This window comes from Schistocerca piceifrons, chromosome 11 (assembly GCF_021461385.2).
Source record: "Schistocerca piceifrons isolate TAMUIC-IGC-003096 chromosome 11, iqSchPice1.1, whole genome shotgun sequence".
Taxonomy (NCBI): domain Eukaryota; kingdom Metazoa; phylum Arthropoda; class Insecta; order Orthoptera; family Acrididae; genus Schistocerca; species Schistocerca piceifrons.
The window spans coordinates 173,178,969-173,205,803 of NC_060148.1; the positions used below are offsets into that span (position 1 = coordinate 173,178,969).

General features: G+C 38.1%; 1 protein-coding gene across 8 annotated transcripts in view; it reads left to right on the top strand.

Moving 5' to 3' along the window:
• Positions 1-24,814, top strand: part of LOC124719913 (zinc finger protein 708-like) — a 120,125-nt gene extending 95,311 nt beyond the window's left edge. For all 8 annotated transcript variants that reach the window (XM_047245103.1, XM_047245099.1, XM_047245104.1 and 5 more), the window contains 2 exons: positions 12,046-12,083; positions 21,252-24,814. In XM_047245103.1, the coding sequence (XP_047101059.1) occupies positions 12,046-12,083; positions 21,252-22,728 (1,515 nt within the window). In that variant the 3' untranslated portion in view covers positions 22,729-24,814. The remainder of the gene's footprint in view (positions 1-12,045; positions 12,084-21,251) is intronic.
• Positions 24,815-26,835: the final 2,021 nt, after the last annotated feature.

The window sequence follows — 26,835 nt, forward strand, 5'->3', positions numbered from 1 at the left end:
TTCAGGTGAGATACAAATGCACAACATGGAACTTAGGTCAGTTGTCATGCAAAAGCAGACTGAGCATACAGACTGCTAAAAAAACAACCCAGAAATGGCTACAAAAGAACAACAATATGTATGTTACATGTGTTGACGTACAACAGGTGTTACTTTGTCATACATTGGCACATTCCATGGTATTGTGCCAGAGACAGCTGACATCATATAATTTCATGGTTCATGACTTTGGTACTTAACTAACACAGTAAATTTAGGGGATGGATCTGATGCAAGATTTGGTTCAGCAAAATAGTTTCTGGTCTGATTAAATTTGTTATGCTTGAAGAAGGTATGGAATGCAAACTAATTATATGGCCTGACCACCATGTTGGGCAGAACAATAACTGGAGAATTTTAGCACTTCATTTCTATCTGGTCAACTGCAAGTACTATGTAGAAAAACAAAAGGTTTTTATGTTAGAGGATTAGTTTCCTACATTGTGACAGGAACTTTGCAGTGATTGAGAAAAGAAAGCATCAAAAGTTATGGCTCCTTTAGAATGGAAGCATGTCATAGCTTAGGCCTCTGTAGAACCTTCAAAACTGACCATTCAGGAGATGATGGAAGACTTCAAGGGCATAGGATCTGTGGAGCTGGTTATCAAAACACCACATGCTTTGAAAATTACTGGTGTACTCTGGTTGAAGTTATGCCTTGAGGCATAAGGATGCTTCATCCATGTGGAAGACATTTCATTTTGAAACATGGGTGTGAACATGAAGTAAAAGAAATTCTGTTGTGTTTTGCTTTTTGGTTGCTCTACAATGGGTACTGAAACTTGTAAGGAGCAGAAAAGTGATCTATTGGACGTGACGAAATACATGGAATCAAAATACAGGCATTTTATAAAAACATTGTCTACCATCTGGTAATGTGCCAGCTTTGGGTCTCAACTTGATAACAAACTCATGTTCTATTATTTTAAGACCAAAGTAATCAGTTTACAATAAAAATCTGTTTGATCTGCAGTAATGCTGTATATCAGTTGCTATACACTGTTTTTCTGTTACAATATTTATTTATTTTCTAAAACCGACCCTTAGTGCAATTTTAAAAAGCACAAGCAGGTATTTTCAACAGTCGGCATCTTCAAACAACACATATCTGCTATAACATTATTATTAATGTTTTTTGTTGATTTCCTAAAAACTCCGAAATGTGCCCTACTGCATTATTTGTGCACGTGCTTTATTTTGCTATGATTATGTGCATCTGTCAGGTGACACATAGAGAATGTGATTGATTGGTGCCTTCTTCCAGTAACTAGGACACTTTCATGGGCTCAGAGACTTACGATATGCTGCTGTTAGAGAAGGAACAAGTTCATTTTAATATGAGCGGTATTGTACAGCCATCTCATATGGTCCAGGTGCCTTTTTTCTATTAAGTGGTTACTTAGTAGAAAATCAACAGTTGTTGATCATCTCAAAATCTGTCATTTTGATGTTTATGCTGGTACTGAAAGGAGGAACTCCATTACAATATTCCATGGTAAAATAACATTGGAAGATCAAATTGAATTTTTTGGCCTTGTATCTGTTACCTTGAGTTTGTGTGCCAGTAGGGTCATTGATGATGATTTCAGTCCAGCTACTGAGACTGAGAGCTTACTCCTTAATGAGAAATTTTATTCAAGATATGTAATGTTAATGTTTTGAAATTGGTCCTATGATGCTAAAAGTATGAAGTTGGGCATATATTGCAAAACTTAAGCAAGTTGTTTAAATGGAATTTAAATGCAATGAAAACTAAACAAGGAAATATAAACACAGTGGCAAAGTTAAACTGAATGTTGTATACTGTCAATGTAAGACACAAAAGTAGAAATAGCCATACTTAAAATCATTAAATTGAATTTTATAGGTTCACATAGCAAGGTTGAACTCTTCAGACTGAATATAATGCAATTTAATTATGTGAATAATTAAGAATATTTGACAGATTCTCCAGTACATAGGCTACTTTGAAATCAGAACTAAAATCTAAGTTCCAACTTTGGGTCAATATAAGTTCATCTTTCATGCTGTGTCACTGTCTGATCAAAGTTCAGCACAAAACAGAACTATCAGTTGCACAAAGTGAAAGTTCTTCAGTCACAAAAAGATAAAACAATGAGAAAATGTGAAAATCCTCAAGTTTTGCTCAAAGTCATATTGTCCATACAATTTTAGAGAACTGAAGTGACACAACTGGTTGACTGCCCAGAGGCTTCAGTTCAACTGCTGTCAAAACCTACGCAGACTTAACAGAAACTGTTCACCAGCCCAGACTGTGAGAAACACAAATATATTACCAAAGAAACCATGAGGCACAGCAGCACTGCTTATTTAAAACCTCAAGAAACCATACAATGCTAGTCAGCTTCAAAGCATTTTACAAAAGTAAATTGAAATAACAGTGATTAAAAGTACATTGTTTTTGTTGAAACTAAACAACTTGAAATAAGAACCTTCCCATGCTGTTCACTTTGAGGCTTACCAAACATTCTAAGATTAATTTTGCGTTATATATCAGTGAAAACATGATACACTGCCATCATATGCAACTGTTAAAAATAAGCAAATCCAAGTAAATATTTCTGTACAGACAAGTATGTCATATCAGATGAGATCATAATTTTATGCTCATGTACTTGGTGCTTTAGGTTACTATGTAGCACATACCAAGTTTGAATTACGACCAATTGAACTGGACTCATCTTGATCTCACTGCATAATAGTTAATTTGTCAAAAAAATACCTAAACACAAATTCACGAAGGATGATTGATTTGGTTTGATTTTGACAGGGAAACTATATCAGCTTTGGTGTAACCTGACTCTGCCTGCACTAAAATAGTTTGTGTGGTATTGCTCCCTGTGTATCTAGTAAAGCCAACCAGTGTCCTTAGATAGTGCAAGGAGTCCCTTTACCAGTTCTTTGTTAGACACAATTTCTCCACTTCTAGTTGCCCCAAAATTTCTCTCTCTTGCTGTGCAGTGACATGCATTCGATGATTAGGTGTGATGCAGTTTCTTCACTCCCGTCACAGATGCTACATTTAGGGTCTTCTTCCGTTGTGCCCATGGTATGTAGGTGTTTTTTGAAATTCTCATGGCTGGTCATCAGCCCAATCTTAAGTTTAATCTCTTTCCCATTCAAGCTCTAGGATTATAGAGCTTCTTTTAAAACATGGCTTTGGCAACATTACCTTACCATGTTTTGCTTATAGACCTTGGTCCAGTATTCTATGTACTGTCTTGTAAGCCAGTTCTGTAGTTCTAGTTTGATCATAGTCATGGTGATTGTAAGGACAGGTTAGAGTCCAATGAGTGGAGTCTTTGCCCCCATCCTGGCCAGTCTTTCGGCTTGTTCATTGCCACCAGTCCCTGAGTGGCCAGTGACCCACATTAGGTTTACCCTATTGCTTCCCCTAGCTCCACCAGAGCTCTGTGACATACTACAATAATCGTAGATCTACTTGCAAGAGCTGCCAATGATTTCAAGGCTGCCTGGCTGAATAGATATAGTGGCTACAGTCCTTGTAGCTCCTATGTATATTCTCCTCCACACACACCCTGATTTCAGCAATTTCAGCTTGGAATACCAAGGCCAGTTTTCCTAGAGAGATGATGCCCTCCACTCTTAGCTGAATCCCATACACCACAACCCCAGCACCTTGGTCTGATTTCTATCCATATGGTGTCGAACTGGTTTTTCCCACTGCTCCCTACTTCCATTTACTATATTGTAAGGCTTGTTGAAGCAGTAAGGAGTTGTTATACAGTCGGCCGGCATTTCCCCAGCCATTCCCCTATTTGCCTCACTCACTATTTTAGTGTGTGTTATGGCTAACCAGGCCAGTCTCTGCACCTTAGCAAGATACTTAGCTGCAACCTGATGTTCTACCTTCTTCCATGACAATACGGCCCCGTAGGAGATCCTAAGTCAAACCATCATGATGTATATCCAGTGCATACCTCAGGGTCTTAGGACCCAGTTTTTGCGATAAGCCCTGTTGGTACTCACTAGTGTACAATTCGCCTTGGAGCAGATGATCTTAATGTGAGGGATTCATGTTACTTACCCTTAGATATTTCACTGTCCTCTTCACAGGTAGGGTTTCATTGAAAAGCTTTACATTCCGACTTGAGTATTGGATATGATTCTTTGTGACTGATACAACAGTCTTCTTAGGATTAACCCTTAGATCCTGTTTAATGCACCAATCTTGCACAATGTCAAGCACTCCTTGTGCCAAGTATTACAATGACAAGGTCATCTGATTATCCTTAGTAAAAACATTGACTGGAATTTAGTTCCTAAATGAGTTCATTCACCACTAGATTCCACAATATAGTGGACAAAAATCCTCCTGGTGGACAACCTCTAGTGGCGTTCATTACCATCATTTCATTCATCATTGTGGCCTCTACCCTCCTTCCACTAAGTGTGGCCCTAGTTCACCCAGATATAGTGGTCAGTAGATCATGTACCTCTGCTGCCCTTACCATGGGATCGAAGGTTGAATTACTAAAAGCCCCCTCGATGTCCTGGAAGATGCAGAGCGCTGTTTCTTGAAAGCAAAGTGCTTTCTCCACCCTCCCAGCAAATTGACGGAGAGTGGTCTCACATGGTTTACCTGGTTGAAATGTGTGTTGGTGTGTATGTAGAGGAGCCCTATTTAGCCTCATTTCCCCAACATGTACATTAACCAGACCGATTTGTCTCATATCCTTGGCCTTGGTATGATCAGTTCTCCCTGAATTTGGAATAAAGACAACCTTCACTGCCCTCCAGGTATTGGGAATGACTCCCACTACTAGGCTAACCCTGAATAACCTGCTGAGGACTCATAAGATTCTCTTCTGCTTGTTTCAAGAGAGCTGGAAAGATTCCATCTGGGGCAGGTAACTTGACCACTTAGAATGTTCCCACAGCACATTGGATTTTACTGAAATTGACACACTCCTTGGCCGGTTCCCCATCCTGTCTTTGAGTGCCTGAGAACCACTGTCTTTTAGGGATCATGTTCTGATCTACATTATCAGCCAGAGCATATTGAGGAAAGTAAGTTTTGTGGAGCAGTTCCAGTGTCTCATGTGCTGTCTTTGTATATTCTCCTCCTCCTCCTTCCTCAATATATCTTCTGGATTACTTGGTACTCTAGTGAGGATTTTGTGAAGCCTGGCTTGAGATAAGCACCTCCACATGCTGGTCACTTTAGAACCTTACGAAATATTCTTAGATAAATATTACATTAAATATCAGTGAAAACATGATTAACTGCCATCATATGCAACTGTTACAGTAAGTAAATACAAGGAAATATTTCTATACAGACAAATGTGTCATATCAGGTGAGATCGTAATTTCCTGCTCATTTACATGGTGCTTTAGGTTACTGTGTAGCACATACCAAGTTTGAATTACAACCAGTTGAAGTGGACATATCTTGATCACACTGCATAATAGTTAATTTGTCAAAAAAGTACTTAAGACACATTCACTAAGGATAAAGAGTGTAAAATATACTGTCTTTTTGTGTATGGAAGTGTGGAGTATATTTAGCTCTGGTCAAATTGAGAAGTTTTAGTCAAATACCCTGGATCCAGTTGAGTTCCAGGCAAAATATGTATTCACTGTACAGTTTGATGTATTTTTTATGCTTGTGGCAGTTATGGCTTACCAGTAGTACAATTTAGCGTTATTGTAATCAGTGTTTATGAAAATTTATTAATGAAAAACTAGTCAGAGCTATATTTAACTCCTGAAGTTGAGATGCATAATTTGATATAGTAGCGTTGAATTCAATTTTAGTGTTTTTTCTATGTAATATTTGTGAATAATATTTTATAGCTGGAAAGTGACAAATTAGCAGTTGGCTATGAATGTGATTTTTTGAGAGAACAGTCAGCAGAGTTAGAATATTTGATTTGTTGAATCCTTTGTTTATTGCTGTTCCTCACTTATTTTGACCACATTCATCTTTTGGTCGTCAGTAAGTTTATGAGTATATTTAAATCTGTGACCAAAATTCTACTTGCTATCATGGCACTGACCTTGGAAAAGTCCTAAAATTCCTAAAAGATAATAGTGCAAAAGTTGTATGAATGTGAATTTAAATACTGCCTTACAGTCATCAGCTTATTCTCACAGAAAAGTATTCCCAATGGATAGCAGGTTATTGGCATTTCTCTTGGCTTGGGAGGAACATAGTTCACAGGAGCAAAATATTAAATGTATATTTGTTTCTGTTTCAATGTTAAATGAGAAACGTTCAGTGTCAATCAGTTGGATTTAGATCCAGGCTATGGCTTAGCACTCAACAAGTTCGTTTTTGGTCTGAAAGGAATTTTTTAGAAAATAATCAGAGGTGTGTTTTGAATCATTGACCTGCTGAAATATGCAATTATGTGACATATTCTTTTTCCTACATGGAATCATATTCTTTTCTAAAATGTGACTACAGGAAATATCCCCACACCATGACACTTCTACTACCAAGCTTAGTGACCTATACCTCATCCTTGTTTTCCCCTTCAGCTTTTTTGTTATGTATATAGGGCAAGTAACTATTGCCACCTAGAATAACTGCGAAAGTATTAGAGTAGCTGAAAAGTTTGTGGGACAAATGTTACATGGGACAACGGGGGCCATAATATGATGTTGGTGTTTTGTTGCTAGATGGGTTTGCATCAGATATGAAGGTCAACTTAGTTTTTCTTTTTCTTTTTTTTAATGGGATGCTATAGTTTAGTACTCATTTTCTGATAGCGGTCATCAAGAGGAATCAAATCGTGCATTACAGTAAGGTCTGTGAAGGTCAAAGGAGGTCAAGAAGGTGGCACGAACGTCCACTTACAGATGATGTTCGAAGTGATGACCATTCAATGCCATGCTGCAACCATCTTATCATGCATTGAGTGGTATTCCTTATCACATTGGCACTTATCGAAGCACACAATTCTCTCTCATAACTCGTGCAAATAGTAAATATCCGTCAAATAGGCCATATCCATCTAATGTGTCATTGATGTGTAAACGCCATTTGACAAGTTTTGCAATACAACACTAACAGGAACAGAAAGACTAGTCTCATCAAATAAAGTGAATGTGAATGATGTAGTCCTTTGAAGAATGTCGATATGCTTTTCATTTACAGAGAAGACCAACAAAATTCAGTGAGAGCTGGTACTGTTGTACTGCGGTTAGAGATTCTAGCGCTAGTTTGCATCAAATTGCAAGGGAATTTGGGATGAGCCAGAGTACTGTTGTTCATGTTCTGCATGACCATAAATATCATCCATGCAATATCAGGCTTCACCAAGAATTAACTGGTACGTATTGTATGCATCGCATTAAATTCTGCTGATGGCTCAAGCTCAGATTGAGGGAGGAAACATTTATTAATTTATTTAGTGGCGAGGCTTCATTCGTGAGCCATGGAAATACTAATTTGCATAATATGGATTATTTGGCAACTGAAAATGCATGTTCATTGCTGCAAGTTACACACCAAAAACTGTGGTCAGTGATGGTATAGTTTGGGATTCTGGAAGACATAATTAAAGGTTCCTATTTCATCAAAGGCAGTCTTAATAGTAGGAAGTACACCAATTTCCTGCAAGAAACATTAGGCCTGTTATTGGAAGAAATACTTTTAGGAACAAGGAACAGAATGTGGTATCAATACAATGGGTGTCTGGCATATTTTTCGCTGATGGCTAGAAGTGAGTTGCAGAGAGAATTCCCAAATCATTGGACATGGAGGTGATTTCGTGGCTAGCTGGTTTGCCGTATTTGATGCCTTTGGATTATTTCTTGTGGGTATTCATAAAAGACATTGTTTATAAAGACGTTCCAACTACACCTGAAGATTCGCGAGAGATAATTTTCAGCGCATGTGCTTCAATATGTGCCAAGGTGATACGGAATACCACTGAATCCATGATAAGAGAATCGCAGCACTACATTGATACCAATGATCATCACTTTGAACACCTTCTGTAAATGGATGTTAATGCCACCTTCATTGACCTTCAAAGCCCTTACTGTTACTCATCATTGGATTTGTCTCCATAGCCGCTATCAGAAAATGTGTAGCAAACTATAGCATCCCATTAAAAAAAAAAAGTTGACCTTTATATCTCTGAAGCAACAAAAAAACCACCATATTATGGCCCCTGTTCTATCATGCAACTTTTTTCCCACAAACTTTTCAACTCCTACCATACTTCCAGAGTTATTCTTGGTGCCAATTCTTACTGAATCATCCAGTACACTGGACACCATCAGAAAATAAATATGTTAAATTAATTTTTGTTTTTCCATGATATCTTAGACTTATCTTTGGCATTCCAAGTTCGAGGTTTCCTTGCAAACTCTATCCTGTCCTTATTTTTTGAATTTATGAGTGGGTTTATGTCATTTATCATGTAAATCATCTGTTACTTAGTGACTTTTTACAGTAGATGTGCATTGGCTCAATCCATTATGTTGCTTCCTATTATCCCTGACTTGTTGAGATGTTTTTCACTTGGAGCAGCAGCTGATTGCTTACAAATCATTCTGCCCTTCCTCATTGCTCTTCAAGGATGACCTGACCTTGGCTTACTGGTTACTGTTATTTCCTATTCTGGCCGCTGACTGCACACTTCTTAGTAGTTGTGGTATGCCATAGTCTCTAGCAGTGCTAAATTGCTACCTCCCAATCTTGAAGTCATGCAAAACAGCTTGTCTCACATCAAGCAAGTGTTTCGTTTTGCTATACTTTTAGTTCTCTACAAGTAAACGACCACTGAATGAATACATGAGTCATAGTAGTTAATGAATACCATACCATCAAGGCAAGCTACATACTTTGAGCTAAAGAAATACATACTTACATTGTTGTATGATCTTGCTCTTTCACTAGATATGTAACCCCAGCAGCATGAAGCTCTTGATGGAGTGACACATACATGTTGCTCTCTTTTGACTGCATGCAAACAGTACTGACAGCATAACACAACTGCAAAACATTTCTGAGCACTGCTGTAGCATAACAAAACACTCCAAATACTGTTCCCTGCATATTTGCAGAGACTCTTTGACCTCCTTGCTGTAATGTGTTTGCAGTACGTATACAATTGCTGTGCTTTATTGAGATGGTACTAGAAATGTGGAACAATATTTTTTTTTCCTTCTCAGCTACAGGCCAGCTAAGGCTTTACATTTCTTTATGCTACTCTTTCATCTGTACGCTTTCTTGTTTCCACTCAATTGACATCCAGTTTCTGTCTTGTCTTTTCGGAACTATTTTGCTGTGGTGAATTTATCAACTCAATTCTGTTTCTGTATTTGGTTTTAAATTTCTTGCTTATTTATACTGGTTTCTGGTAGGTCTTGGTGCAGTTCTGTAAGCCATTGAGTTCTTTTCTTAAGTTTTTAGTACTGTTGCACAGTTTTTCTTTTTAGTATGATAAAATTCATTAGCCTTCTTTGCCAAATTTTGTCTCCAGTTATTTTCCTACATATTTATCTATACTTCTTTGTTGTTCCTGAATTTAAATGATTGTACTGGTGTCCTGTTTCCTAATATCTTTCCGTTTTTCATAATTTTCACTATCGTTTGTTGATTCCAAAATTAGTGTTTGTGATGCAGATGTGTATCCTGGCCAAATGACTGCCTTGCAAGTCTGAGGTTCTGTAATTTTGGAGAAAGAATTTTTACTGTAAACATCTTTTGTTAACAGAAATGCAAAGACCATCTTTCATAGTCTACCTTTTGTGGCTCCATTTTCCCCACCATTTGGCTACATGACTTCTCATAGATCCTTAAATTTGTCTTCCCCTGATACTCCCATACTTACTATTTGATTGGGATATTGCAGTCCTGTTGTTACCCACTACTGCTTCTTACCAGAGTAGACAAGTAGTCACGCTTTTCCTACTGTTTTTCTCTCTCTTTGTTTTGTGCTTTCTCTACTCCATGAGTATTGCTTAATTATGTACAAAAGTTGAACAGACAATTTTGACACCCAGTATTCAACTTCTGGTATTGGATTCTGACAACTGCTCCATCAGTTGAATGTTCACTTTTCTAGTATGGTCTGAAAGAAGAATGGCGTTAGTCCTTTGCCTTGGCTAAAGTCTGTTCTTGTCTCAAATGAGGCTGTAGTTCTTTAAGATGATTTGTGTTGTCTTCTGTATTACAGATTCTGTAAGGATTTTGAATAAAAGCAGTCTTGCTTCATAGTCATAAGCCTTCTAAGGTTTACAGATGTATTCCAATAGTATTTTGCTCCTTCAGTCCTTTATCGATTTGCCCTTCAGAGGACCATCCTGTCCTAAGCTATCTCTGATAAATCTCCTATTTTGTAATTGTTAGTGTTGTTTTCTCCTCGAACTTTTTGTGGAATTTCTTTTAATCTTCTGTGAACATGGCTATCTGTTATTACAGGCCAGGAAAATTACTTTTATGATTCGGTGATAATAGTCAATTTCAACAGGTATCTTTGTCCAACTCTGGAAATCATCACCTTTTTGGAATTGTGCTTTGTTGTTGGAACATAAGCTATCTGATATTCTCAAATCATATTATTGTTGACCTCATATCTTTATACTGGTGTATGTGGGTGGGGTGTTATCTGCCAACAATTTAGCTAAATGTCTTTTTCTTACCATTTTTCCTTTTTTCTTACATCCACAGTCAGGCAGACATAAATGGAAACATTTTCTCCGTGGACGGTTATGGAATGTATGTATTCAAAATTAATTTGGCAGCTGTACAGTTCTCAAGTGGTAGTCCAGTGTGACGTCTGAATCCTTTTGAGGTACTACTTTCCTAGTGTTAACCATGTTCACAAATTCCATATTCATTACAAGATAGGACTCTTCGTAATCTGTATGTCCAGACAATGGTAGTACTTCATGTACTAATTTATTTCAGTCATGTCATACTGCACGTCTTAATATCCACTCCCCAAGCACTAGGTGTGACATTTAATAACTTCGATGTAGCTTGTAGTAAGATGTCACTGGAGAATGGCATAAGTCAAAATTCCAGTTGTGAATAAATACAGTTAATAGCAGTTGAGGCAGAAAATGTTCTCATCTCCATCCTGTGCCAGTCTGAGGATAAAAATTTAATAAAATTTTTATGTATTCCTCTAGCACTTCATCAGATTCTTCTCAACATTGTTCTCAGGACTGTTTTGCTTTCTGCATTGTTCTTGTTACCCTGATTTATTGGTACATGACCATTAATTATTGTGTACTTCTCATCTAAATGTTGAATTATTGCAGGGAGAGAGTCTTTCTGGAGGTAATGAAAAATTTGGTACTGACTGCAAAATAGATTTGCCATTTATGAATGCAGAGCCTAGTTCTGGAGTAGTTTCATGACTTTCTTCCCTGTGTTCTTTGTGAAAAATCTATAGTTCTCTGAATGTGGTATTTTTTCATCTGTGAACATGCTATTTTATAATGCCAATTTTAACTTGTTGTCCATTTACAATGTCTGAAAGTATTTTGAGTCTGCCAATATTTATTAGTGTTTGTATATTTAATGGTCAAAGCGTGTATGTAGTTCTGGGAGTGAACTTATGGTTGGGTTTAGAAGTCACTCCTCATCTCTGCAAGTTGGTCTGGACTGCCCAGTGAACAAAGGCCCAATTGTGTCACTTGCGATGATAGATTCATCTGTCACTTTTCATAATAAAAGAAAAGTGAACGAAAATTTTACACAAGTAGTAGGTGCATGTCAGATTAAAGATGTTTGTGGTCAATTTTCTTTGTGAAGTGTCTGGCTTGTGTAGATATTTACAGTACTGAAGACAAAGTGAGAAAATGGAGAGTGAATTCTTACTAACATTCTGTTTCATTAACTGCAACTATTTATCATGTCCTCTTTAATGATATTTTCAAGCCTCACTTAAAGCATTTTTTGGACCACTCACATGTTGGTGGGCATTAATAGAATTATATTTATTTACTGTCTCATCAGTTGTAAGTCACAGGCCATTTCTTCAAATATTTCAGGTGGAAACCTCAACAGGATATGCATCTGATAGTACAAGGTACGTTTTCATAATTCACTGCAGAACATTTTGAGAAATATAAATTTTTATTACTTGTGAAAGTACTTAAGGAATAAAATGCACTACTGTAATTATTCAATATTACCGATAAGCAACTTCATTACAATGCAGTATGGTCAGTAATGTTGTTCTCTGCAACAACCATTATGTGGCTGTTCCTAGATAAATAGAGCAAATATCTAATATCTGTACAGGAAAATAAAAGTTCAGATGATATGTCAGCAGCTGTGGTGTGCTTAATGCACATCACCACATGAAAATCACTGAAATTCAACAGATTCATCTTGATGGACACAAGCTAATGTCATACTGCAGTAGAACAAGTAAGAAGAAAGGGTGAGTGGCTATATATCCAAAAATTGGAGCTGATTCCCAATCTTTCAGATTAATGCATATAGTGTTGAACAGCTCTTTCAATGCTGTACCACAGTGGTGCTCAGGAAACACACAAGCTTTTAGTGGTGACAGTTTATGGGCCACCATCAAGAAGAACCGTAAGTAGCTGGTGCCAGTTTCAGTAAGGTTGTGAAGACTTAACTGGTGAATCCTGATTCTCTTTGTTTCTCCTTTGTCCCGGTGTTCCCTGAAGGCTGACCCATTCATTAAACACATTACAGGTGAGAAGGTAATGATTAATTCCCAGCTCTGCATCAACAGGTAGGGTTCACACATACCCTCTGATACAGGTCAGGCCCAGACAGGGGTGACTGCCTAAGCTGTTACCTTCCCAAATGCCAATTGATCCCTCTGTCAGGAGTTTGGGAGGTGTGACCTGAGGAGTGAAGTCATTTATGGTGGGTGAATCCTCCTTTGAGGGGACCCCCAATTGGAAGGAGCATACCATTGGAGATGTTGGCAATCATGGCTTATTATTTAGCAATGACTCAATCACCATCGTAGTTCGTGTCTACTAAATGTCCTCACAGTATCATGTACCAGAGGTGGTCAGTCCTTTTCTATTGTTAATGCATACATTCTGAAAGTTGCTGTAGCAGTTGCAGACCCTGTGAAATTCTTTTGTCATTTATGTAATACAACTTTGCTTCTGAAGACGTATTGTGATTTCCAAGCCCAACAATTGCTTACAGCATTACTCCTCCAGAGTTATCCTATTTGTGTTGAGGACCATCGTTCACTGAAATCTTCACATGGTGTTCTTTACATTCTGATGCTAGATGGCCTCACTGAGGGAGAAATCCACACTTACCTCTCTAATCATGGCATCACTGTGACCCATTGAGTAATGAAGAAGATGGATGCGAACTTAATGCCCACATGCACTCTTTCTACCGTCTGCTCAAGTAGTGATTGCCTCACAGATTAAGGCAGGCTATGAAGTCATCACGGTCCAACCATGCACTCCAAACCAGATGAGCTCTTACAAGTTTCAACATTATAATAAAACATGTATCCTGTCAAAACATAGCCAAATGCGTTACTCTCAGCAAAGATGTTCATGAGGGCAGCTGTTTGCCTCCTCTCTGCTGTATCAACCGTAATCCCATGAATGTCCAATGGGTCTTAATGATTGAACCATCCATGAGATCTGAGTGAAGGACATCAAACCCCACACTTTAACTTGCAGTTGTTAGCTAGTCAAAATCCATGCATTTTACCATCTGGCATTTACAGTACCAATTTTGCTATGCCATGCATAACGGAGAATATGCCCACCCAGACTTGCAACCTCAAGTTCAGTATTGCAGTAGTGAAATCACCCAGGTCACAGTAGCACAGCCGTCTCCTACAGCTGTGCAACAGGCCTTCAGATCTTTGCCCCTGGTAGCGAAATCACCTGCTACACAACTGTCAGGCTGAAAGGATAAAAGCTGTACTCCTGCAAAGACTTTCTACAGTTAAAACCATAGTCTTCATCTGCCAACTAGAAAGTTCTAAGAAATCAAACAGAAACGAACGGTTTTCTCCTTCCCTGACTTAGAGATCTTCTTCAGTGGTGTTGCCACATATACCCTCACCCGGCTGACCTCCATTTTGCTGGTGCCCACTGCTTACTGGTTTTCTGCCATGGAATTCACAGGCTGACCCAGGGGGGAAGCTAATATGTTTGTAGACCTCATGGAACAGTATTCTGCAGCATCTGCCCCCTGTAGTAGTGGATTTTTGAAGGCTGGCACTCAGCAGCCACCTAGGTGACTAACCATCCTGTGTTCGCTCCTCCCCAATCCCCATTCCCCATTATGACTCTTCTCCAGTGGAACATTCGTGGCATTAGATCTAACAAGGAGGAGTCACAGTTGCTCTTGGAATTGCAGTGTCCACTTGTTTTCTGCTTCCAAGAAAAAAAAATTGTCCTCACAACCCCTTTGATCTCTCATGTTTCCTTCTGGTCCTCTGTGATCTTCCCCCAAGGACAGCATTCCACCTCATGGGGAGCCATGCTGGTCATCCATCTCATTGAACACTCGACTGCTAGCTGTTGCCGTCTACATTTTCCTCCCTCATTTCACCTTTCCTCTTCATAACTTGTACACCCCTCTTTCATTTGCTGTTACTAAGTTGGACGTACTCCAGCTCATTGATCAGCTCCCTCACGCCTTTTTGCTGCTGGGCGACTTTAATGCACACCATCTGCTTTGGTGCTCTGGGAGAACCTGTCCAAGAGGTTCCCTCTTAGCTGACTTCCTGAATCTCTTAGCACTGGAGCACCCACGTTCCTTTCAGATTCCATGCACATTTATTACCATTTGGACCTCTCATTCTGCACTGTCCAGCTCGCTCATCATGTTGAATGACCCATTCCCTCTGATACATACTCAAGTGATCACTTTCTGTGTGCTATCCATTCGCCGACTACTAACTCACCTGAGTGCAAATCCAATTAGCAGCTTTCCAAGGCCAACTGCAGGCTTTACCCCTCCCTCACTACATTTACACAGCTGTGATGACCACTTAAAGTATCTTCCAAACGTTATCCCTACCGCCGAAGTATGTTCCATACCATGCACTTCATGTTTACTGTAGCATGTTCTGTTCCCTGGTGGACTGAGGCATGCAGCAATGTGGTTTGCTTGCGGAGATGTGCTCTCCACATTTTGAACCATCATCGTGATACATCTGCTGGAGGGCTGGTATCCTCTGTAGTCCATACATCTGGGGCTTCAGCGGCCATCTGCCACATTTACTAGAGGAAATTTTGAAAGACAAAGTTGTCTCAAGGTTTATATGGTTTGGATTTGTCACACACACACACTTATGCAGGAAAACATGATGCCTGAATGCCCGTTGTATCATTGCCTTTGCTGTCCCCATTAACCATGTGGACTCTCCCACCAGGTATCTCATCTCCCTTTTCATCAAGGATTTTACAATCAGTTTCAGTTCTACATCAACCTGTCTCCTAAATTCAGTGACATTAGGTATGCTTTCGTGTGTTTCCAGCCAGTCAACGCTGTACGTCACTGCCCCCTGCTCGTGTATTGGAGGAAAGTAGTTTGCTTTAAATTTAGACCAATTAGGATTAGAGTGAAAGTCAGTACATCAAAGCTTCAAATGATGCAGAGGTTTGCATACTGCTTGTTTTTCAGCAATTTTCAGAAAAAATATCATTCAGAAATATCCTCAGAGGTATGAACTGAAGTCATGGTAGCACCAAACATTGTACAACAGCTGATTCCTTTTGGTGAAGTGACAACACAATTCTTCAGGTGGCCTTAAATCACCAAGAGCTTCATACCCCGAACAACATCTAAATTTACAGTTCCACCTTTTGTGGATTTCCACATTGTCTCATGCAAAGTATCCTACATAAACACACTGTAAAATCTTGTGTTTTAAAATTTTCTGATGAGTTTAAGCAGATCTATGTTTTTAATCCTTCTTTCCAGTACCATTGCTGTGGAAGTTTTTTTTAATGTACAACCCAAGCAATTTTCCGTATTGTAAATACAGGCCTTTACCTATAGTGACGGCCTCCATGGCCATATTACACCTTTTAGTTGCTTGTAATTACTTTTCCCTTTTTTGGGCATTCTGTACTGCTTGAAATATTTCAGCTCTCCTAGCTAATGAAACCAGTGGCTGACAGCCCAGCAAATGTAGGAATCAGAACCTGAATTACTTCACCAGATGTCTTTGGTATTGGTAGGAACCTGGGCGTTTTAACCCATCATTTCCTTCCATGTTTCTGCCTCAAGGCACCTTTTGCTACTGTCACCAATTCTGTAAATATCGCATCGGTTTTTCTTCATCTTTAGCATATAGTGAGTTGTATTCAGTATTGCTTGAAGGTTAGTCCAGTACCCAATTTAAGTTCGAGCAAACATTGCCTTATCAACATCATATGCGGGAATAGGTTGTCCTATATGAATATCCGTCCCTTGACATACCTGCGCAGCCTTATCAATGAGTATTTGGTGTGCAGTATGGTGATCTTTATTTGTAGTGTAGGTGATGATGATGTGCTCTTGCACACATTTTCCAATGTGTTAAAGCCCTTATCGCCATAATCTAGGTGCTATTTCAATTTTGTTCCAGCTCCACAGACATTGTATCCAGAAATACAAAGTTCGCATGGCAGACTCTTGAGAATACCACCTCCAAATTTGTTGACACATTTCCTATCACTCGTGCCACACTACTGCATGGTTTGAGCTTTGATTTTCGTATTGCATAGCAATTTGCGACTGTTCACCCAGCTGTTGAGCTTCGATGAGAAACTAAACCATTTCATCAAAGCCCTGTTCCCTCGACATCTTACGATCTGCTCTATGAGGAACATAACGGGTTTAAAGCTTTCCCATAGTTCATAAGGTTTGTTCTTAATTCTGTGGTGAATAATGCGATTATACTTGTCAATGATCTGTGGCTGTATGTTCAGCCATTTGCACATACGTAGAAGATTACATTGCTTCCACATTCGGTTTTCGATTGTCCAGTTTAACCATTTGGCAGTGCTAGTTTCCAAATGGGAGAATGTTGAGTAGTGATTTATCCAACATCATTCCAATTCTACCTTGATATGCCTATTGTAAAATTTACTTCCATCACATGCTTCAAGGTTGTTGGGAGTCGAGTTAGTCCTGTCTGCAACAATTGTTTAGAAACCTCTCAAACCTCCTTCCCTATCTTTACTTTCAAAGGTGAGGCCCAAGCAAAATTGGAACGTGTGTCTGTGACCATGAGAATGTACTTGAAACCATTATTTCATTTTAAGTAGTCTTGCGTATCTGAGACCAGCCTGCCACGCATAATCCATTCCTTGTATTATCAGAAATATTCTGCATACAGGTCTGTAAAGCTCATGAACAACTCCCTCCACAATTACTCGACGATGCATATTTTTCAAAGCTCAGGTAAGATTGATAATATTTTGCTCATGTGACCAGCATTCTCTTCACCAGCTGAAGTTGTAAACAGTCGTAATCGAGCTATGATTTCATTTAGTTACCATAATTTGTATACTCTAGAGGTAGATTGTTCAGTCTTTCAGGCTAAACTTCGGTTATTTTACCTGCACTATGTGGAGCTGCTACTGCTGGTACAGTTAAAATCCTGTATTTGTCACTATATGAAACTTCCATTCATCCTTTTGGGGTTTTACATGTGTTGGTAATTCGTAATAGTGGACTACATGTTTTTATAGTTTCAGGGTATATTTTTGACATTTGACATTTTCAGAATTATTAACTGTAAGAGCCTAGGCAATCTTTCAAATTCCTTGTTCCCAATTCTTATGGCCTTCTTGGTTAAGCATATTGAGTGCTTACCTACCAAATATGGTTTCGTCCTGATGACCCCATATGTTGTCTTAACTCATCATTGCTACTTCTCCTCCTCCTCCTGTTTCTGCTTATATCTACAGTGCATGACAGTTCTTCCAGCCTGTCAGTTCCTGGCTTAAATGTTACTGAGAGATGCTGGTCTTGTTGCAGTTGACCCAACTTTCACAAAAGTAACTTCTATCACATTGCCTTCCACACCTCTATTTTTAGCATTACACTTTTTCGGCAACATCCTGCTGTATACTAAGGCATTTTTGAGACAATTTACAATCTAAATGTGCTTTGAGACTATGGGTGGTGATGGGAGTAAAGTGCCTTAGCCATCACATTCTTGTTCCACACATACGTTAGTTTTGCATCGACTTCTTTAATTTCTTGCCCGCCGGAGGTTCGAGTCCTCCCTCGGGCATGGGTGTGTGTGTTGTCTTTAGCGTAAGTTAGTTTAAGTAGTTTGTAAGTCTAGGGACCGATGACCCTAGCAGTTTGATCCCATAGGAATTCACACACACACACATCTTTAATTTCTTGTTGACACACAGTTCACATTCCTGTATTAGAGCATTCAACACCTCAACATTCATAGCACCTCCCTTGACAAGACCTTCAGTTCCCTTAATTTAGTGTTGACTGCCTCCATTTTTTTTTTTGTCAAATGCATGTGCTTTGCATCCTCTGAATGAATGTACAACACATGTTCAAATTTGTACATAGTGTACAATATACTGACACATGTGCATTTTGGTGCATTGCCTTTTTGAAGGTATTTGTTCAAGTTCCGTTTCTATTGACTCTCATTCAATTTACTAGTTTTATCTGTAACCAGCAAGCTATACTGAGAGTTACTCCAGCAATCCTCACATGTAACAAATTTATTGAGTGGCATGTCATTTCCTACATGTACTTTGAAAATATGCTTTAAATTTAGATAGTCCTGTTCGAAAGTTATAAGATTGATGTATCCCATACAAATAGCTTTGGGAGGCTTAAGTATTTCTCACTGAAATAAAATACGTTGACTTGCATGTGGCGAGCAAATCAGAAATACCTGCAGATAACCTGATTTTCCACTGAGATGTTGCCAAATATGAATATGGTGTTAGTTTTACATTTTCAGGTGGTAGAATGTCGCTGCTTTTGCTGGCTGTTCAGTATGTTACTCCCTTAACGCCATGCAAAATTTCCTGCAGTAGCTGATATTTTGACTGAAACTGAATTTTTGAAAAATATATACATGCTCTAAGTGGTCTCCCACAGGATGTGTCAACAGTGTAAAAACTAGATTATTTTCCGCAGCATGAAGCCCCAATAACCAAAGCATTTCTAATATCAGGAAGTAATGATCCATTTGCCTTGTTCTTCTGGTTTCTACCTTCATCATAGCAGGACCGGTCATTTAAAGACCCTTGTGGTGAGACTGTTTCTTCCACTTGGTTATGGTGGTAACTGTTTATTTACATTGAAATAGAGAGGTTTTATAAACTCTTACTTACAGATGGGTACATAAACAATTGTAATTCAGTGCCCACATCTGGTAATGTTGAATCATACATTTCCACTGCAGTCAATGCACAGAATGCATCAGGGAGTCGAGCTATTATAGTTTCCAATGAATGGAGAGTTTGGCAAGCTATGGACAGTAGATAAGTGCACAACGTGCTGTAGAATTGGAGGATATGTGACTGCCTTCTTTGCCAACACATTAGCTCATCCTGTACTGCATTTCATTAAACTTGAAAGTCTGCTCCTGTAGATCTGTGCTCCTTCTGTGGTGAAATATTTTAACTATATCAACTGACTCCCTACAGAGATGGTATGATCACGTGGTAACAGCAGGGGAGAGCAAACTTTTCTGTGGAACAAGGCCGAAATTAACTTTGACATATTGCGTGGTCAACGTCATTCGTCCAACGAGAATATTATTTTGTCATCACTAAATCAATGGTTTTCAACTGATTCCACTTATTAGAACTCCCTATTCAATATTACACACTCTGACATGCTTACACCCACTGGTATTCAAACAGTAGGTTTGATTGAACAGCATTTTGTTGACACCAGATGCCTGCTGCTGCAATGACTTCACCTTTGCTGCAAGGAAAGCATATAGTGTTCGTTAGAAGCTTATTTGCTCATTTTCTCTGTTCATCAGCATTAATAATTAAACTGGCTCACAACAGGGACTTTGGATGCATGACTTGCATCCTTATCCTTTGATGTTTGTCACAAGTGAGCAAATTATTTATCCATTGCTGTAAGTATATTTTCACGACATCTACTACTATCATAGCTATAATTGTATTATTATTATTATTATTTCTCTTTCCTGTCTCAAACGTTATGTCTGGTTAAAAATGGAAAGTGACGTCGGCCTTGATCAAGCATGCCTTCCTTTTAACTATACAGTATACATTATATTTCATTTAGGAACTTTCGGGTAATTGAACATATATCAATAATTACAGATTTCTGGATGTAGCTGTTTTCTACATTTGGTTGTAGCTGTATTGCGTTGTTGTACTGGTGGATATTGTTTGGTATGACTCCTGTACTTAATAGTATAATTGCTATGATGTCAACTTTATCCTGATGCCACATGTCTTTGACTTCCTCAGCCAGTTGGATGTATTTTTCAATTTTTTCTCCTGTTTTCTTCTGTATATTTGTTGTATTGGGTATGGATAGTTCGATTAGTTGTGTTAATTTCTTCTTTTTATTGGTGAGTATGATGTTGGGTTTGTTATGTGGTGGTGTTTTATCTGTTATAATGGTTCTGTTCCAGTATAATTTGTATTCATCATTCTGCAGTACATTTTGTGGTGCATACTTGTATGTGGGAATGTGTTGTTTTATTAGTTTATGTGTATGGTAAGTTGTTGATGTATTATTTTTGCTACATTGTCATGTCTTCTGGGGTATTCTGTATTTGCTAGTGTTGTACATCCCCTTGTGATGTGATCTACTGTTTCTATTCGTTGTTCGCAAAGTCTGCATTTATCTGTTGTGGTATCGGGATCTTTAATAATATGCTTGCTGTAATATCTGGTGTTTATTGTTTGATCCTGTATTGCAATCATGAATCCTTCAGTCTCACTGTATATATTACCTTTTCTTAGCCATGTGTTGGATGCGTCTTGATCTTGTAACACTTGCAAGTGAATTATTTTAATTCCCATCTAAAAATTTCAAATCAAATTGGCAGTGACTCAGATTAATCATTATTTTTACCTCATCAGTTCCTTCCTTGTGGTGGAATATTTTAATTTTAAATCACTAACAGTTACTATATATGTAACTTCTTATGCAATTTTATGAATTCTCGCTTATAGTACTGGATTTATGGACACCTAAATATTATTTCTTTGTTGTACGTATATCAATATTTAACATTATCCTCATTACTCTTCAGATTGACTCAGTGTGCTGGTGGGTGCTGTGACATACCATGTGAAGAAACTAGTCGCCATAGAGTGGTCCAGGATGAGTTGGTGATAGACATGAAGTCAACACATGAGTTTGGTACCAATACAAAAGATATGACTGTTGATAAGAACTGCTCAGTTGCCACACAATATAACTGTAGTACGAGGGAAAAGGAATTATATGTATATAGCTGTAATTTCTGCCAACAGAGCTTTCCTTCAAAATACAGATTCATAAAGCATGTGTTTATGCACATTGATGGCATGCAACCACCTTCGTATGTTTGTAAGTGGTGTGGTGAAGTATTTCACAGTAATGTTAGTTTGAAAAAACATTTGAGAATGAGTGAGAATCATCATGTCTTAACTGCTGGAAACCATGAAAAATATGGCTATAGTGAAGAGCATCAAAGCAGTATCTTCTCAGATAGTGAGCCAGAAGTTTCTATCGCAGAATACAATGAGCTGAATTCATACAAGGAAATGTGGAAAGCTGCTAGTGACATAGGTAACACACACATGACAAATGATACAGAGGAAACAAATCATTATGGATCTCTATCTACAACTGTTAATGTCAGATCCCAGGGTGATCTACTTACTGCAAACAGAATCCACAAACGTGATATTTGTGGCAAATCTTTTGCTGGTGCAGGCAATCTTAAGAAACATGGATTAATTCACACTAGAAAAAAACCTCACAAATGTAAGATTTGTGGGAAATCTTTTGCTTTCCCAAGCCATCTCAAGAAACACATGGTTCTTCACACTGGAAAGAAACCTCATAAATGTGAGCTTTGTGGACAATCTTTTCCCAGGAGAAGCTCTCTCAATAGACATAAATTAATACACACTGGAAATAAATCCCACAAATGCCAGATTTGTGGGAAATATTTTGCCAGGACAGACGCTCTCAGAAGTCATTCACTAATTCACACTGGAAAAAAATCCAACAAATGCGAGATTTGTGGGAAATCTTTTGCCAGGACAAGCAATCTCAAGGCACACAAATTAATTCACACTGGGAAGAAACCTCATAAATGTGAGATTTGTGGGAAATCTATTGCTTACTCAAGCAGTCTCAAGAAACATTTGTTACTTCACACTGGAAAGAAACCTCATAAATGTGAGATTTGTGGGAAATCTTTTGCTTTCTCATGGGAACTCAAGACACATGTATTTCCTCACACTGGAAAGAAACCTCATAAATGTGAGATTTGTGGGAAATCTTTTGCTTTCTCAAACGGTCTCAAGAAACATGTATTACTTCACACTGGAAAGAAACCTCATAAATGTGAGATTTGTGACAAAACGTTTGCCCTCACACGTTATCTCAAGAAACATGTATTAATTCACACTGAAAAGAAACCTCACAAATGTGAGATTCGTGGGAGATCTTTTGCTAGAGCAGGCAATCTCAAGACACTGAATCATACATGCCAGGAAGAGACCTCACAAAAGTGATGTTTGTGGCAAATCATTCTTAGATCAGCTTATCTCAAGATACATGCATTAGGACACATTGGAAGGGGACCTCACAAATGTGATACCAGTGACAAAAGTTTCACTCAGTTGGGCACTCTCAAGATACATCAGAAAGAAACTACAAGTAAGTGTTAGTTTTTTGTAAATAGGTTTTCCTGGTTGATGCCCTCAAGGTGTGTAAAATAATGGAAGAAGCAAGGGGAGAATAAATTGTAATGCCCGTGAAATAACATACAAATATGGTATAATTGTGAAACAATGTGTACTATAGAGTGGTAACAGATAATGTGACAATATAAAAATCCATATCTGCTGCTTGAGATGTCAAGAAATTGTATTACTAAATACTCGAGAAACATGACTCAAATGTGTTTTTGTCAATAACACTGCTGTTTTTTCCTATAGCTCTTGAGAAAAGAAAATTGTGTATTGTGATAAATCCCTGTTTGTCAGGAATCATAAGTACCATGCAATATTCAGTATAAGGCCAAGGATAGGTGATGACTTGCTGCTTATTATTCCAAACATAGTCATCATGTAGTACTTGTAACTGTGCATTTTAGAAACAGTGACATCAAAAATATATTCATGGCACTTCCTTCACAAAGGCTAGTAAACTCAACACTGGAGAAACATGATTATGACAATTATTTTAGTCAGGTATGTTTTCGCAAGAGATCTGCTGTATGTGAAATGAATAGAGTTTACATTTATGTTCTGTTAGTACTAATCCTGTATTAGTAAGAGTAACAACAAATATAGCAACCTGCTTAATAGCATGTTTGTCCACCTTTGGAACACAATACTTCGACAGTTCTACACGATATGGACTTGGCATGTCATTTATGTGTTTCTGGATGTATGTTGTACCAGTTGCATTCCACACGTTCAGATCAGCTACATGGTGTGATCAAGATGTTAGGTACCATACTACTAACACAACTGTAGAGTCGTTCTGCATATGTGTCATCGGCAGTTATCCTGCTGTAAGATGCCTTCACCGTGGGAGAGCATATCAGGCATGAAGGAATCTATGCAGTAGCAATAACCCACATAGTCGGCAACTCTCATGATGCCTTCAATTACTACCAGATGTCCCAAAGGAGCCTGAGTGACTGTCCCCATAGCATAATGGGCCCACCACGTAGTGCCATTCGCCTAGATGATAGCATATCTGGATGTTGCAACTGACCTGGTGTAACAGGAAATGTCACATATCCTGACAGTTGGCAGTTGACATTAGCATTGACCTTCATTCCAGCATCAATGATCCCTTGCCCACTGCAGTTGCAATTGAACATTTTTGTGGAGCCCCATGTTCAACAATATACATTGATTTGTGGGTTCAAAAACGTCTATGGCTGCTCAAGCATTGTTTTCTTTAATTAGATATGACATATTGCCACATGTCAAGCTTCACAGAGCAGGCAAGCCTCTGACCTGCATGATTTGTAATGGATAGGTGTATTACATGTTTTCATAAGTTTATCAGTTTATCACCTTTAAGCCACTTTCCACAGATGTTCACAAAAGTAGCATAGATCTAGCCTACCAGCTTCACCACTTTTGAGGTGCTTGTTCCCAACTACAATCCCACTGTAACCAGCCCTTTGCTAAAGTCACTTATGTCATTGGATTTATATGTCTGTGACCCATCTAATTGGTAGAACAATTCAATGTTAATTTCTGGTCTGCTTATATACTTGTAATCTGCTTATTGCATCATGTGCATACAACATGGGGCATTCATACTCCTTGCAGGCAGTATTCATGACAGTTTTGCTCACCAGTGCATCTCTACATAAATGGGTCGGATGTTAAAATGTGTAATCTAATAAATTCATTGTTCGTGGTTGCCATGTACACCAGTGCACAATAGCTATATTTTTTTGCGAATTTTTTTGTTTTACTAAGCTCTGTACGTGATAGAGATAATGTAGATAGGTGTTATGCACCAAAGCTCTTAATTATTTTTTCAGCATTCAATACCATGTAAGTTATACACAAAATGAAATAGGTAAACAAACATTAGGTCTTACAATTTGATTCCAGTTATTCGTATACACAAGAACAACACTTGGGAGAGCTCAGAACATGAGTACTAAATATTTCTTGCATTTCATTCAAAGTTGTTTTCAATGTGGATAGTTTCCTTAATTTGTGTAAATAAACATGACGTCTTTGGAAATCTGTATTCATGCTTTATTTTTAGTTTCAGAACGATTGTTTTTATTTTTGATTTCCGACCTGTTTGTTATTGGTGAAAGTGGGTTAGTATGTCAACTACACGTGTAACAACTGGAGATAGTTATAAGTAAGTGATTGGCACTGTTCCGTTTTGCTACACTTCAGCTGTGACAATTTGTAGTGATGTGATTACATTTTATTCCATCTTTCTCATGATGGGACATCCACAACTGCTGTATAGATTACTCATAATAGGCAACATCCACATACCATTGTATTAAATATTATTTTCCAATGAAAGGAAAGAAAAGCCATGTTTCTGGACAATAGGCTTATATTCTGATGAGTCTGAAAATACACTACTAAGTGTGGCGAGTATACATATCATTAATGTCTAAGAAAAACAGTAAAATTTGTAGTAACGTGTTTCAAAAGGTACACAATATGGACTGAATATCTATTTGTGTGAGCTAAAGATGGTTCATGTAGCATTTGTCTGGTACACGAAATGTAAGCAGAAAATGAACATCTTCAGTGGTTGTGTGGAAAACTAGGCAAAGAACTGAGTCTACATAAACACAATAGATACCCATAAATTAAGAGTGTAACAGCACCTAATAAAATCATAACCTAAGCTTATCATCACAGAATAAACTATTGTACTAGAATGGTCAAGGATAAGTCAATTTTAGGATGTGGATTCAATACAAAAGGAGGTTTAGCTCAATAATATTTAGAAGATTCATTATTTTTCCTATAATCTGCAGTTTGTAGTACAAAAGTTAAAATTGCAAAGTTATTGAAGGATACATTAAAACTGATAATATACTCATAATAAACTAATATCCTTAAGAAACTGTAACATTATCGTTGTTTTATTAAATGTTATTTCATGTACTTAATTGATATTGATTTTTAAGTAATGTCATTGGTTCGGTCCTTAGCTAAGTGGAATGTAATGCTCTCACATGTTGCAAAATGACAAAATTACACAATAGAAACAAACTAATACATATCAGCATCTCATCTCCTAATGTTTAGTTGTAAATGAGTCATGACTGAATTTTGCCAGGATCCAAAATCCACTTAAATATTAAATTACCCAACGGCTGCTGCTCGTGCACCACGTGATCTGAATGGTTCACAATATCTTTGATTACATATGATCCATACAACCATTCTGAGGACAAGTACAGTGACTGGAAGAGAGATGACACTGGGTCAACCACTCTGTATAGGTATTCCAGCTTACTCCTCTGTGATGTGTGCAGTGCCGTGGTCAATGGTAACTTGCAAATTTCCAAAGCTAGTATTCATGAGTGGTTTGTAGAAAGTGTGTGTGTGTGTGTGTGTGTGTTTGTGTGTGTGTGTGTGTGGGCAGGCTGTTGGTTGGGTGCCACCACGAAAGGTGTTTCAGGCAAATTAGCAGAAAAGTTCAAAGCTGTAGCATGTGTAAGTTAAATGATCAGATAACCTAATGGTGGGTGTGATACATATGTAATAAGAATGTTGAATAAAAGTCTACCATCAGAGAAACTCAATAAGTCTGAAGTGTTAATGCATGGTCACAGCAGAGAACTCCTACTATAGTTGACTGTGCTATCAAATATGGTAATCTGTTCCCAATGGGCCTAAACAAAAATTTGTACATTGCCTCAACAGTGTGAGAGCAAGGGAATTCTTTAGTTTCCTCTAAAATCAATTCAGTTTCACATTTAATGACACTAGCGCAGAGTAATAAGGTAGGATGCTTGTAATATTGTTAAAGCACAGATGAATCTCTAAGTACATGACAGTGTGATGGGACACCCCTTGCAAACAATCAGAATGTCAGTTTGCCAAACATGGCATTCATAATTAGGTACACAGGTGACAGGGAAAGAGGTGATAACACTCAAA